Source organism: Ciconia boyciana, chromosome 1, assembly GCF_034638445.1.
Source record: "Ciconia boyciana chromosome 1, ASM3463844v1, whole genome shotgun sequence".
NCBI lineage: Eukaryota > Metazoa > Chordata > Aves > Ciconiiformes > Ciconiidae > Ciconia > Ciconia boyciana.
This window is the reverse complement of record NC_132934.1, coordinates 219699525-219715270: the sequence shown is the minus strand read 5'-3', so window position 1 is coordinate 219715270 and position 15746 is coordinate 219699525. Positions and strand designations below refer to the sequence as shown.

Here is a 15746-nt window from a genome sequence, read left to right as displayed (position 1 = left end):
GGGTGGCGAGGCACTGGAACAGGCTGCCCAGAGAAGCTGTGGATGCCCCATCCCTGAAGTGTTGAAGGCCAGGCTGGACGGGGCTCTGAGCAACCTGGTCTGGTGGAAGGTGTCCCTGCCCGTGGCAGGGGGTTGGACTAAATGATCTTTAAGGTCGCTTCCAACCCAAACCATTCTATGATTCTATGCTATAACTTGGGGTCACTACAGTACTTCATTTTGTCAATAGGTAAACAGATATAAATACTAATTCTCTGCCAGCCGCAGAGACCTCCATGTGCACACAAGTATTTTCCACAGAGAGCAATATTTGCACATAAAATGCACCGCACGCTCGGGTCGCTGCTCCTCAGGGTTTTGGTGTCTGCTGGGCTCAATTTAACACCTGGCAGCCTTTGCCAGCCTCTGGGTTTCCTCCTCTCGCCAGCAAAATCCCACACTGTGGCACATACCAACAGCCAGTACGCGTTTCTCATGGCAGAGCCCAGCAACGGGCTGCACTTGGGGTTCGAGGGAGAAGGATGGGTTTTCCTGAGGATTATCCTGTTTGTCATGTCCTTACGGCAGCATTTTAATGCACGGGTAAACTATATAGGAAGGAAGCCATGTAATACAGGAGGTCTCAATTAGCCAAAACAAACTTTTACAAAAAACCAGACTTTCTTATATGAAAAATTCCACATTTATCTACTTCTTCAAACTACCCATACCCAACCATTAACAGCAGAAGTAACAGAAAAAAGCTTTTTCCATTAAACAAAAGAAATACCATTATCTCCTTCCTTTCTAAGGAAAACCACCGCCTTTTGCTGGGAAGCTTGTAACAACTGCAAAATTCCCCCAAATACTATTCAGACACAATTCCTGTCCCAAATTGCTCAGAAAATAACGCTAAAGATGACAGAAGTGGTGAAGGGTGCAGCGGCGGCTGCGGTAACCCCAGGGCAGCGCTCGGGCACCAGCGAGGGCTAACCCATGACACGAGCACGGTGCTGCGTCCCGCTTCCCTGCGGGCAGCAGAGTGGATCTCGGGAAGGGAGCTGGGGACCAACGCGACACCGAATCCCGTTTGGATGAGCAGGGGGAGAGAACGCGCGCAGGCAAAAGCAATGTGGGAATCAATGTCCCCTGGAAGCGGATGGCAAAGAGTGAGAGGTAGGAACTGGTATGGGCAGGGGAAAAATTAAGGGGAGACTGCTGGGAGCACCTGGGAGAGGGGGGACACTGCGGGAAGTCCCAGCAGGGACGCGCAACGCTCCGATCACCAGGCTCGGCAACACCGTCCTGGCAGCTCTGCTTCTCATGAGCAGGAAGGGGTAACGCACACACCAGAAACCGGAGGAGAGCTGCAGGGACCAAGACAAGCAATGCAAGGGGCTCAGGCATCGGTCTGAACCAGCTATGAGGGGTCTGAAGACTGACTGGTAATGGCAGCAAGGCAGTGATTCTGAAGCCTTTTAGAAAAATAAATGTTATTACTCATACAATGGCAATATCTATACTGTAAAATGAACTGACGGTCCAAAGGCTTCAAACAGATAACACTGCTAGTGCTTGTACTCTCAACTAGTCCACCGAGACAGAGGGCCAGATTTGCTCAGAGCGCCATAAAAATTGCTAGTTAATGCCCAACCCTAATAATGTGAGGCTTATCCTCAATTTAATAACAGGTGAGTAGGATGCACCAAGTGAATTCATTTGCCTGAGGCTACCCCAGGAGTCAGTGGGAGAGGCAGAGCTGCAGCTCCAAAGCAATGCTGAGCAGAGAACTGCCTCCAGGGAAAACACCACATTTTAGGAAATGCAACTGAAAGCTTTTAATTTGTTTTAATTACCCCGTGAAGTGGGATTTAGGCAGAGGGAACAGCCCTGCAACCTGGGAACAGCCAACCAACACCGCTGGCTCCTCATAAGCAGGGTGCTCAGCTCCAGGCTGTTGTGCCACCTTGCTGGAGACTCACCTCCCAGGAAAGCGAAGAGCCCTTGTGACGGCTGGATTTGCCCAATAAACTGAACTGCTGCTCCCACTACTTTGGGTGGGAGATTTAACCTCCCTGGACTGCGGTTTCTTTATCTGAGAAGCGGGAATAAAGCAGCTGGGAGAAGGGCCCGTGAAGGACGGCTTGTTGTGCAGGCTCTCATATGCCTTCGGTTTGTCATCTGGATCAGAATGGGGGGGGGGGGGGAAGGGAAGAGATGCCTTTTGGTCCAGAAGCAGCAGGGTCACAATTCTGTACACTCCCAACCTCACACAGAGACGGTATCAGGTTCTCCCACAAGCTGTCTTTCCTGAGCCTACAATACACGTACCGACATCTTCATCAGGCAAAGGCCCGGGGTGCGGAGGGCGCGTTCAGCAGAGCTCCGCAGCGCAGCACGCGCGGCTGCCAGCCCCTTCACCCACCTCCGTCCGGGCGCACCCTGCGTACCGGCTCACCACCAGCAGTGGTCTCAGCAGCTCCCGGCTCGCCTCCTTCCAGGGCCAAGAATTCAGACCATTCAACAGCCCTTGCTCCCAGCACAGCCCAGCCTCAGTCACGGGACGTGGACTTAGCACGAGACCTACACCTCCATCCTTCAAGCAACTTGTGTAGCTCTAGAGCCACGCATCGTCCTCCTGAGCCCAGCGGTACGGCCAGGACAGGCAGCACATCCCTAGCCAGGCAGTGGTTTTGCTGTGGATGGAGGGATTGGGAGAACTGCCCCTCGACTCTGGTCTCCTGAGACCCCCCCGGGGCACTGTCCCCAGCTCTGGAGCCCTCGGCACAGGAAAGACAGGGACCTGTTGGAGCGGGTCCAGAGGAGGCCACGGAAATGATCCGAGGGCTGGAACCCCTCTGCTGTGGAGAAAGGCTGAGAGAGTTGGGGGTGTTCAGCCTGGAGAAGAGACGGCTCTGGGGAGACCTTATTGTGGCCTTCCAGTACTTAAAGGAAGCTTATGAGAAAGATGGGGACAGACTTTTTAGCAGGGCCTGTAGCGATAGGACAAGGGGTGATGGTTTTAAACTAAAGGGGAGTAGATTCAGACTAGATCTAAGGAAGAAATGTTTTACAACGAGGGTGGTGAGACCCTGGACCAGGTTGCCCAGAGAGGCGGGAGATGCCCCATCCCTGCAAGTGTTCAAGGTGAGGTTGACGGGGCTTTGAGCAACCTGGTCTGGTTGAAGATGGCCCTGCCCATGGCAGGGGGTTGGACTGGATGGGTCTTTGAAGGTCCCTTCCAACCCAAACCATTCTATGATTCTATGAACTGGAGAACTGCCTGTGGCTGGCAGCAGATCCCTTCGTCCGTCTGCTTTCTTTTAGCTTCCAACACTTGGACTTTCTTATTTAGATGCCAGTCTCCTTATAAGACAGAATTCCCCACCTTGAACAGAGCCTTGTAAATGAGCATCCACTGCAACTGAGGCAACACTATAAACAAACAGCTCTCCCTTTTCTAGTAGTCACTTATTTCTATTGCTGCTTATGTAAGAAAACACCACCACTTTTATTTCTCTTCAGTGAAGTTAACAGCTATAATCTCCAAGGCCAAGACGACAAAAAATTGTCCCTTTTTTCAGCGGTATGCACACATGCACTGCAACTGTTTCAGCTGGGTTGGTGGAAGAACGTACTAAATACTGCAATGTGAAGGAGACAGCAGCCAGTGTATTTGCTCAACAGTGACAGGGAGGCCGGATCAGAATTCAGAGGTGTTTCCTACCCTCACAATTAAAAAAGGAATGAAATAGTTACAACAATCACGTAAACCAATCTCCTTGTCTTTCAGCGTTGGAATAAATTGATAATACCTCGTGTGCAGAAAAAGATTAAGTGGGTAGAAACCCCCAGAACAGAGGAGAAGCCACAGGCACTAAAGATTACAGTACTGAAATACGCCGTTTGGATCAGAAACTTGGCTCAGGATGGCACACCGCTTGCCCTGCCAGATGAAGAGATCGGCAGCCAACAGCCTACGAGTTTGCACACCTGCATTTCAGGCACCCCGCCACGTCAGCATTACCCGTAACAGAACGACCCCTACGAGGGCACAGCGCTGCGTGGGAGGATGACGGCAAAGCAGCCGAGCACTAACCTCGTCGCTCTCCTCTACGTCCACGTTGCCATTGGCATCATCGTCCATCTGCTTGTGGATGTTGCGGACGGCTTCGAAGCTGAGCTGCTCGTCTTCATCGTGGCACAAGGGCTTGTCAATGCGGCAGAATTCTGCTGAGGAAGAAAACACCAACGTTAGGCAGCCTGTACCAAAAATATCGCCATCGTGTTTTCTCACTAAGCGTCTTGTGTTTGAAAAGCCCTCGCTGAGCACTAGGGAAAGCATCCCAGTGCTGTCATTCACAGCAGGGGTACGTGCAACAGCCGGAGTCCTACTAAAGCCCTAACAGCAAAGGGAAGGTCACGGCCTCAGCGAGGCTGCTCTTCTCCGGGTCACCTTCTGCAGCAGCCCCACCGCCCCGGGCCCCCCAGCGCTCCGAGGGCAGGTCCCACAGCTGGGGCTTGCTCCTGCCCGTACGGTGTCCCTGAAGCCCCGCTGGCAGGGGAAGGGGAGGACTGCGGCTATACTTTACCTCCCATTTCACGAGCTTCATTTCTCGCTTGGAGATTGTTAGTGTTGGCACAGTGCCTCGCTAGGACATTTTGACAGTAAGAGTTGTATGTTTATATAACACGTCAACTAAAAAAAGTTAGCCTTCTTCCTGATTATGAAATGGATTTTTCTGGCTTGCTTTCACATATTTTTCTACATTTCAAGACGAACACTTTAGATTTTGCTGCATGCCTGAGTCCGTGTAAGCACCAAACGTGGCTGGTCCATCCCCTCTACGGCACTGCCGCGTGGCGATGCGTGACTCACCGCGACGACCGCAGACCGACGCTGCGGCGCTGAGTCAAAAGCACAGATGAAAACATCCCCAAAGGTGAGCCCTTTCGTGACACGCAGTAAGAAACCCCCTTTTGTTCCACAGAGGCTATATCAGATTCACTGTAAGCAGATGATGATTTAAGAATTACCGCTGTGAAACCAGTGTAACAGCTCCTGGCCCAGTTCCCATTAGGAAGGTCGCACGTGCAAAAAAATCAAAGAGTTCAGACTGCACTCCTAGGAATTTAAGCAGAAAAGTCCAAATTACGTATGAGCTCAAACCAAACCCTAAGATGATCACCTCAAGATAAGACATGCTTATTTATGAGAAAAGTAGGTGGATTTTCTCCTGCTGCTGCTACGCACACTGTATCTGCTGGGAACAGCTGGGCAGGCATTCGCCTCGGCAGCCAAAGACGATCATTTGGGCTGTTCACCTCTCTGTTACCTCCCCACACAACTCGCAAGTACTTGGATTCACTACCAATACGGAAGACTTCTAAACATTAAATCCACACAAGTTTTTAAAAACTATTTTAATTATTTTAGCACATACTATACGATTCCTATGGAAAAAAAACTCCTAGAGGAAGTCCAAAAGCCTCTTAAACAGAGGTTCTGACAGAATATATGTTACCTACCACATTTAAAAATCCACTCAGTCAATTTGCTTGTGACATGGAGGGCTCACATTACCAGACCTGCCTGCCAACAGCCCTGCTTTGGTCCTGCCCCTGGGGAGGAACAAGCCCAGGCACCAGCGCAGGCTGGGGCCAGCGGCTGGAAAGCAGCTTGGCAGAGGAGGTCCTGGGGGGCACCAAGTTGACCACGAGCCAAGGTGGCCAAGGGTGTCCGCAGCTGCAGGAGGAGGAGCGTGGCCAGCAGGTGGAGGGAGGGGATCCTCAAGTGGGAGGGCTGGGGCTGTTCAGCGTGGGGAAGAGAGGGCTCAGGGGCATCTCATCCGTGGGATCTCATCCATACCTGCAGGGAGGGTGCCCAAGAGGACGGAGCCAGGCTCTTCCCCGTGGTGCCCAGTGCCAGGACCAGAGCCCATGGGCACACGCTGGAACACAGGAGGGTCCCTCTGCACAGCAGGAAACACTTTTCACTGGGAGGGTGGCCCAGCCCTGGCCCAGGTGGCCCAGGGAGATGGTGGAGTCTCCGTCCTTGGAGGCACTCAAAACCACCTGGACATGGTCCTGGGCCACCAGCTCTGGGTGAGCAGGGGCTTGGACCAGAGGGACCCACCTCAGCCAGTCTGGGATTCTGTAATAGCACTGATCTCCATGCGTAAGCACAGAGCCTCCCACACGGAGGAAACCAAACCGACGCCGGCTGATGGCATCATGTGCATCTCCAGGCTTCACAGTGGAAACCCATCCCTCAGCCCTTCTGGACTGGCTAAAACAAACCAACCCAAACCCCAGCCCCTAAAGAGCTCCACAAACCTAAGCTCAGTGAACCACACGCCGCAGCCACGCTGCCCACAGCGGCCCAGGCACAGGTTCTGCTCACGTGCAGACACACGTCCTATCAGCTACTGCAGCTTCCAACTCAGTGCAGCTTCAGCCATAAGCTACTTATTCCTAAATATTTTTGTAAGAACTCAGTGTAAAAAAAAAACAACAAACCAACAACAAAAAAAAACCCAAAAACCAACCAAAAAACCAACCCACAAACAAACAAACCAAAAACCAAACAACAAACTAGAATGCCATGCAAATGTAATGCTATTTTCCTACCTTTAACTCTTGATTTTCCTCATCATCTCTCCCCACGCTAAGTACGTGGCTCACAACCAGCTTTATTACGAATGTATCCCTAATGAGGAGACTGAATAAAACACTGGGCTTTTAATTTTGAGGAACATAAGCCAAGGATCAGGAATTTAATTTTAACTTTACTTACCTGCAGCAGAATAAATTATGTTCTTCAAAGTCATGTTCTGCTTAAAACAAAGTTGCTCAAAAAACACGTGGGTGGATGTCAGAGCCTTACTGAAATCAGATCAAGCTCGTATATTATGCTTGTAACCATGATTTCTGGTGTGTTTATATATACACGTATACACCAATGCAGTCAAGATCTTAGCTATAGATTTTGCACTAGCATCTTTCAAATCCTGAACCAATTTCATGCGCCAGTGCATAGTGTCATACGCTATCAATTGGAAAGGTTTTTTGTGGGGTTTTGTTTGTTTTTCTAAATAAGGGACCCTGCTCCGATTACCGAGCTTGTGTGTAACGTCCAGGAGATCCTAACAGCCGATCGTGCTCCAGAGAAGTTAGACCCTGGAGGTGCCTGATGAACCATCTCGGGAACATTCATTTGTACATAAACAGCTGCACCCTATGCCTGTGTGCTAAAAATTGCCATCATTAAATATCCAAATCCATTTACAACGATTACGTATGGATAACTGCTGTTGTCACACCCCGCTCCGTGCCCCGCCACCCCCCGAGGCTGGGAGACCAGAGCTCTCATCACCGCTCCAGGAAAGAGCAAAAGCCCTCAAAACTACAAACCAAAAAAAAATCTCAAAAACTAGAATTGCCCTAAAATTCCACGTCTGGTCTATCCTTTGGAGCTTTTTAAGGAGAACCTGCTTCTAACCTCCAGCACTAGGCTAAAAACGGGTAGATAAGCCCTTAAAACCTCTGACACAGGCACAGCAAGCAGCTATACTGGTGCAACCCTCTGAGTTTCTGGTACGGCTTCAGCGCGGGCGCCCTGATCACGCACAGAGCGGGCCAGAGCAGGTTTTGTTCGTACCTAAAAGTCTCTTTTTCAAGCCTGGCGAGTAAACCGTCCCAATGGGTTCTCCAGCTCCGGCTCCGTGACTCAGTGCCGCTGCAGGCAGAGCTGCCGGCAGCCCCTGCCCACGCCGCGCACGTCCCAGTACCCACGGCCTCAGCCCGGGCCCGGAGCAGCCCCGCAAGCCCTCCCGCTAACAGGCACAGGGCATCAGACACCACGGCCCTTCAGGCACACTACTCGTCCCTAAGGTGGCCGTCGGTAACCCACAGACAACCCGAATTTTCAAGGGGAGGCACCCAGAGGGATGACTTTTTTTTGTTACAAAAGCAGGATTTTCAAAAGGGGCTCTCTGGCCCGAAAACCCAGTCATCCTTTAGGGACACGCAGAGGCAAACGGGCTGATCGCACGGTTACACGCTGTACAATCTGCTGCTGCAGAATTGCACCAACGAGAAATCAGACGAGCCGCGTGCACCCACGCGCATCAGGGAATATGGATCGCGTAGGTGACGGCACCACAGCCGCTCCTGGCTGGCTTTGTCCCAGCCCATCACCGGACGTCGATGCTTTAACGTCCATCTCACCAGGAGAAACGCCCAGCTGCGCAACCCTGGCCGAGCAGAAGTCCCCGTTAACGAACAAGACCCAGCCGCGCTTCGCCCACCGGGTCGACGCGGGGAGCACCCACCACAGCCGGAGGAAAGCCCCGAGCCGTGCTCTGCTCCCTTGGGGTACAACAGCCCCCCCAGCACCCCGCTCTTCCGCCCACCCCCGTATCCAGCCACTCCGGCCGTGGGGTCGGGTTTTCTTTGGTGACTTCTTTGTAGGAGATTGTGATCAACGACAACGCGTTTTGCACCAGAGCACTTCTGCGAGTTACAAGCATTGCCGGGCCTGGAACTGACATAACATGGGCTGAATTTATAGGTTTGGTTTCATTATCTAGAAAGATAATTATTATTGGTTTTGGCACAATCTCCTCCTCCTACCTTGTAGAGTTGTGAAATAAACAGGAGAAAATATAAAACAGTTTAGCTTCGGAAAAACCAGACCCACCGTGCCTCCCTGCAGCAGGGCACTCGGAGAGGCCACATGCTGCTTTATTTCCAAATGCAAAGGCTGAACCTTCTCGACCAAATCACTTCACATTAACAGCCACTTTCTCTCTCTCCAGTCCAAGTTACCTCACACACCTATTGCTGTGCGTTCACCCTTTGCTGACTTCAGTAAAAAAACAAAACAACCCCCCCAAACGTATCCAGAACGGAGTAAATCAGATTCTTTCAAGCTTGCCTACAAAAACACCACACAAAATGTTTGTAAGAAACAGAAAAATTCATAAAAGGAGCAATTCCTCTCTCCGCTGACAAGTCGCCATGCCCCGGTTGTCGGACACGGAGCTGCGTCCCCACACCAGCTCCCAGCACCGAACCAGAGTCCAAACAAGACCCTTCCCTTTAGGTCCAGCATGGCAAATACTGCGCTTGGGGCAGTAGTCAGCAGCTCCGTCTAAAGTTTTGGTTTTCTGCATTCATTAGCTGAAGAAGAAAGTAAGTGCTGGAACATGCTGCTCCTCCTAACAGGTATGGCAAGATGACCGGGGCAATGATGGAGACCACTTGTGTGCTCCTGAAGAGGCAGTGCGGGTGTCCTGCTGCTTCACAAACCTCGGGAAGTTTATTCTGCACTAACTCGCGGCCATCCACACGGCCAGGAGAGTGCAGCAGCCCTATAAACTGGTGACCAAAACCAGCCAGTGAGCGAGCCGAGAAAGTTCTCCCTTCCCCGGCACAGCGGGGCTGTCCTCACCCCGCGTTGCTCCTGGCCAGCTGCCGTAGGCAGCCGGTGGAGATAAGGGACACCTGGACTCACAGAGCCTGCGGTTGGACCTGGGATAAACCATCTGCTACAGCAACACACAGCAACCGAAGCAGCAGCCAGGGACAACGCCGTGGCGGGCAGGGCGTGAGAACCGGTGGCAGTTCAGGAGGCGAAGTCAGTGTTTCCCTGCTCGGGTGTGCCAGGAAGCCTCCGTTCTTCCATTACACCTTGGACGGCAGCAGGAGGTGGAAGGGTGACTAACGACACTGCAACAACTTGGTCCAAGTACTTCACAGCAACCAGGGCGAGGCAATTTTTCATCTGTGTAATTTTTGTTGATCTTAATTGGCAAGGGCGAGGAACTTGGCAGAATTATTTTAAATATTATTGGATGCCCTAACATTGATTTGCACAGATTTGGTTTTCCTCTCCTACCCTGCAAGAGTTTTCTTTGCAGTTATTGCAAAATTAGCTCAGAACTTTGTGCTGGGCCTTTTCTGCAATTTGTCATGCTGCTCAATGGCAGAGAGCAAGAACATGGGACGGTCATTGTATTTATACTGCCTTTGGACCTGACTTCAGAAGGAAAAATGAAATCAGGCTAAAAGATATCTCCCAAAATATTACATTATCATCTTGTTCTGAGCCTGTGCTTATTATTGTAGCAATGAATGTAGCAACGCTCTGGCAAAGTTCAAATTAGAGGAAGGAAAGGTCATGTTATTATAAAACAAGAGTGGCTTTATTCTTATTAACACTCTCATAACCACATAACTCTTGGGCCCCAAACCACGTCTGTCCCAGTGGTCCGTCCGGCATTCAGGCAACGAGACACACGTATTGAAGTGATCCTGCCCAGGTTTCCTGCAGCCACAAGGACAACCCCTGGGCATCCGTAACACGGATGCCATGAGTGAGGCACCACTGTGAAAGCAGCAGAAAGAGCAACAACGCAATGGCTGCATAAGAATGGCGGGCGCTGACAGCCAAGCACACAATTGACAGCCATCAAGCCAGTAAAGGGCCAGGAATTTGTTGTTTGCCTCAAGGCCAGGAAAAGTCTGAATAAGGGCACAAGTGACTCAATCAGCAGACGACCCTGCACTGATAACAGAATGGTCGTGAGGTTTCACCAGACACCATGGGCCATTCCCCACCCCACCCCAGCTACAGGGAGGCAGCTGTAAGAATACCCCAAATGAAGAAACAAAGCCCAGGGCCAGCAACCTTGCCTAAGATTTATGGAAGATTAAGCAAAAAAAAAAACCATTGTCTCCTAAAGGGAGATTAAAAAAAGACTTATCCAAAAGTTACGTCATCTCTTGGGTTCCTCTTGACCAGCTGACAACATAAATGAGGGCTCCGTAGCCAGCAGGCCTTGCCCTCCACGTCACACACGATGACACTCCATGTCAGGCCACCCAGGTACAACGTGTGGCACCTTCAGTGAGCGAAAGCCTTGAAATGAGTGAGAAATTGGTTTTGTTTAATAACATCTTCCTCTTCCAGAAGGCCTAGCACTTCTGGAAGTTTTGATACAGCAGTTTCTACAAAGAGCCCCTTGCTGTCTGGTCCTCGTCATTTGTCCCAACTCGTTCCTAGGTGGCAGACCACACCAGGATCTGGGGTGCGACTTCTGGACCCCTCAGAGCTGACACCCTCATCTCTACTCAGCCCTCCCACTCCACCTCTCCCAGTCATCAGGAGTCTTTTGTCTCTTCACTGTTTTACGCCTCCAGCCCTGTTCTTTATCTACCCGCTAAATAGCCTTTCCTTTCAGAAGAAGTCGTCCCTTTTCCCCCCATTGGTGTCCTGACAGACTGCCCTGATGGCCTGCTAACCCGGGCGCTATCAACACATGCCATCTTTACATCCCTTCTCCTGCCATCGCTCCGGACTCACACCCACCCACCTTCGCCCCCCCACTAAAGGTATTTTGCAATCCCCGATGCAATCTCCTCTGAGCAGACTGCCCGGGGCCCTGCTGCCATCCCAATGGGTGCTGTCATCCCTCTGGGTGCCACCACCCAGGAGACCATCAGCAGACACTTCGCCTTAAGTGCTAGAGTAGCCTCGGCAGAGCTGGAGAGGCATCTACCATGAAAACCGTTTGGGCTGGTTGTGTGAACAGATCAGCAAGACGCGTCCCACAAAATGGCTTAGGAGAAATGACACTTTCCGCTCTTTTCCCTTCTCCTGCTGCGACTGCCTCGTCAGCCCCAGCCCGCCCTGAAAGGACAAGAGGCAACGACACAAACTGGAATACGGAAAATCTGACTTAAACACCAGAAAAGACATTTTTACTTTTATTTATTTCTTTCAGGGTGGTCAAGCACTGGCACGAGCTGCCCAGAGAGGGTGGGGAGTCTCCATCCACGGAGACGGTCAAACCTCAACTGGACGCGACCCTGGACCACCAGCGCTGGGTGACCCTGCCTGGGCAGGGTGGGCGAGGAGGCTCTGCCAGCCTCAGTGACTCTGTAACGTCAAAGTCTTTTATTCCAGATCTTTGCTTTCTTGTGGGAGAGCCTCTCTAATGAGAATTCTGTTTGTTTAATTTCAGGTTCTCTCAGTTTTCTTCTACGAGGTCCCATTATCTTTAATAATGCTGAAAAGCCGCGTTAATGCTGTCGCAGCCGATTGCCCCCAGCAGCACTGAGCTTTATAGCAACAGCAGCCATCGGGATAGGATTAGATAGCAGTTTAATTATAAGAATGTCATTTACATAACTCGCTTTTATAAACACTGGAACGGCAGGGGAAAAAAAAAAAAAAAGTCTTACACTTGGGGAAAAAGAATTGTTTATATATTTTTACTAATATAAACAAGGACTCAGCTTAACTTCCTTGCTCAGGGTTCCTCCCCTGAAACTCTGGTTTTGCATAAAAAAAACAAGCCAAGGACAACTTCATAAATTTTAACAAAGGCATTAAACAGTTTTGTAAGGAATGTATCCAGAGGTTACCATTCCCACTTGTGGAGTAAGGAAAATTAAAGGGAACGAGGGTATTTTGCAAGGCTACAGACCAGCAGCATGGCGAGCAAGGCAAAAAAGGGCAGAGTAATCATAGTTTTCCAGCTCTAATTACCAAACAATAGAGCCTGACAAAGTTACGAGAGTATACATCCATTTCCACTGTCATAAAAGTACTCAGAGTATTTTTATACCACAAGCTTACACTGTACAGCTGGATACGATTTACTCCATAGGGAACCATCAGCCACGACCCCATGCTTAATGCGTAATACTCGTCCACAAATGCATGTGAACATTCACACATACAACCTTTTTTTTTTTTTTTTTTTTAATTTAGGTGAATTTGTCAAACAGAATTGGGGTTTTAACACACGCATTTCCCTATTCCGTTTGAACGAGTCCCCTTGGCAGGCAAACTCCTTCCCCAGGAGGTGCAGAGGCAGGGCACGGCGTGCGTGCGACTCTCGTCATCTCAAGGAGCCACACGCAATTCACTGACATTGCAAACAGACCTCATCCATCTTCCCACCTCCCTTAGAGCCTAGGAACTCCAACCCGTTATTTTCATCACCGTTTTTGTAGGCAGAAGGTTCAGCTGAAGGGAGTTTCATGAGGAGCAGACAAAGGAGAGCATTCAAGCGAGCGTCTCGCTCAACACCACCAAACTCTTCACGTCCTCTTGCTGCTGTGTTACATTACCATCACCTCTGGAACAGCGGGGTCTGTAGCAGACAGTTACATAGAAATTCACTCAAGTCACCCAGTTCTCCACTTCACTTCACATGGAGCGCTGCAAACCGCTTCTGCGGCACCGATCCCCGGTTCCTCACCTGAGCACAAGTAACCAACCCGCGAGTCTTACCAGAAACCCCTCAAGTATTAAGTACGTATTAGCAGGAGTTCAAAGATACACTTTTTTCCTTTAATGAAAAAGCTTGCACGATGCAAAAAACCCCCTGAACCTGACTCAAATTAAATAGTCTAGAAAAAATGTGAATACAGCCAGAGGTTAGACCATTTGATCTCTGATATACTTTTAAAGAAAGCAGCAACACCCTTGGGTGCCCCTGCTGGAAGGTCCAACTAAAAATATTCGCAAACCGTCTAATAATAGTGTTCAGAGAAACAGCCCATGCCGAATTCACGGGGCCAAATCCGTCTCCCCTATTCTGATGGCAGCTATCTGTTCCTGGAAAATCCCCTGATCTCCATGCAACAATTTACTTGATTTAGTACCAGCAAAGCGTCATCCCATTTCTTCTAAACACCCTCATTCTTCCCCGCAACCAGCAGCAAAGCCCTTTTAACCCTTGCTTCCACCCAATCCCCTCCACCACAAACCTTTGCTGTCCCACTCTTCCTCCTGAAATGCTTTGCTCTTGCAAGCCCATTAAAAAATAACCACCCCCCAACCCAAAACAAAGGTACCTCTCCCCGTTGGGGTGGAAGCAGACGCCACCAACCCCACCCCACGCCCCGGCCCCGTCTGCCTGTCCTAGCAGCGCCCACACCTCCTCCTGCCCGTGCCGTCTCCACAGGCAGCCTACGCCAGGTACGGTAAACGATCACATCTCCTGCCCACGCCACCAACGGAGTATTCGGGCATGGTTCTGCCCTTCCCGTTGCTCTCAAACCTCTCCAGGCCAAATCTCAGCATCCTCGCTTGTGTGCTCTGGCCTCAAAGTGCCCGTTTCATGTATTTCCTTCCTGAGAAATTTTTGTTTGCTTTCTTCAGGCCCCGGGACCACGTAATATTTCTGTTGGGCTGGCTAAGTAAGATAGCAAAAGTTCTTTTAGTACCACCCTGTAAGGCAAAGCGGTTTTGCCTAGTCAGCTAGAAAATACCATGTCGAGTCCTTCTGCAAGATGAGCAGCAAAAGCAAAAATATCCCACGGGTAGGAAAAAGTTCTAATGAGCTCAAATAACTAGAGATTGGGTTACTTCATAATAATAAACCAAGTAATCTAGCTGCTTACGCATTCCTTCTCTTTTGTGCCAAACAAAGTTGAGTAATTAAAACTGTACCGAACAGCGAAGGCCATCCAGATTTGACTTTAAGGTCATCCTTCGCTCAATACGACTGTCCTTTCACAACTGATGTTCTTTAGAAGCACCTTCACTGGAGACAGGTAAAGTTTCCCTAATTCATTTAAATCTGCTAATATTGTGGGTTATTTGAAAACCGCAACAATTCAGCCAACCGTAGACAGACAGACCTGATACCTCCTGGCACTGCAAATCCCACCACCAGGGAACACCAGTCACCGGCTAAACAAAAATCTCTCCTTCCCCCGTCTTTGTCAAGCCCTTGGCTCTATGGCTTCAGGGGCCTCCAGGAGCACCAGCATCTGCAGGTCATCAAAGTAAGAGCAGCAGCAATTTTTCTTACGTTCCCACGTAGTGTTAATTTCCATAAGCAACCTCTATCCGTACTGCTGAAGAGATGGGAAGTGCAAGCAAGTATTCCCACAAGAGAGAATCCTTAGAGGAAGGAAAGCTCGCCTGGCTCCCACTGCTGCGGGCACTTTACCGAGACGAGAGCGACGGGCCCTGCCGGCTCACGGCAGTGGGTGCACGAGAGGTCTGCGCCCCAGGGCGAAGCTCACGGAGAGGCACTGCCTGAGCCTGCTCCCAGTCGGGAACTGGGAATCTCGGGAGCCCAGCACAGGCTCGGGCACAAGCCCTGGCTGGGAAGCATCGCTTCCCATGTATTCACCCGAACGGCCGTCCGAAAGACAACATCCCTTCAAGCTCCCCCGGCTCCGCACCCCTTGCGCAACCCAAACACGCACAGTCCAGCCCCCGCCACAAGTGAGTAACAAACCTCTCCACCGGGAAGGATCTGCAACGCCCGCACGCGGAACCAGCCAGCTCTCAACTTGCCATCCCATTCATCGCCTCGGACAAGCTCGCTGCCAGCTCCTGCGGTCCTGCTCCACGGGCTTCACCCTCTGCCCTTGCAGAAACAGCTTCTGAGGTCAGCAGCCGTGCGGAGAGCAGGGCTTCCCGATCACCGCACGAATGCGGATTTAATCAAGGAAGTCATCAGGAGTTTTCTCCAAGAGTTGCAAATTATGAAAGAAAAAATATTACCAGACAATTTTGGGGGTTTTTTCCTAGCTTTGCTTTATGGCATAAATATATGATGGTTTCTCAGACTTGCAAGCATTTTTCTGAGTATTGGTTACATTCTCCCCATGTCTTTGAACAGTGGTTCTAATTTACAGTGCTTGGTATCTTCCATGTCTCCAAAGCCAGTGCAAGAACAAAACCCAAGACATCACTGCACAGATTTGTCTTTTACAGACCCAGCTCAAGACAT

General features: G+C 50.4%; 1 protein-coding gene across 14 annotated transcripts in view; it reads right to left on the bottom strand.

Annotated features, from left to right (window-relative positions):
* The window catches only part of STIM1 (stromal interaction molecule 1), a 105165-nt gene that overhangs the window by 60384 nt on the left and 29035 nt on the right, over positions 1-15746 (bottom strand). For 9 of the 14 annotated variants that reach the window (XM_072851045.1, XM_072851052.1, XM_072851047.1 and 6 more), the window contains exon 3: positions 4079-4212. In XM_072851045.1, the coding sequence (XP_072707146.1) occupies positions 4079-4212 (134 nt within the window). Of the gene's footprint in view, positions 1-4078; positions 4213-4571; positions 4594-15746 lie in introns of those variants that run through there. The other 5 variants (XM_072851048.1, XM_072851055.1, XM_072851050.1 and 2 more) reach the window with 2 other exon arrangements.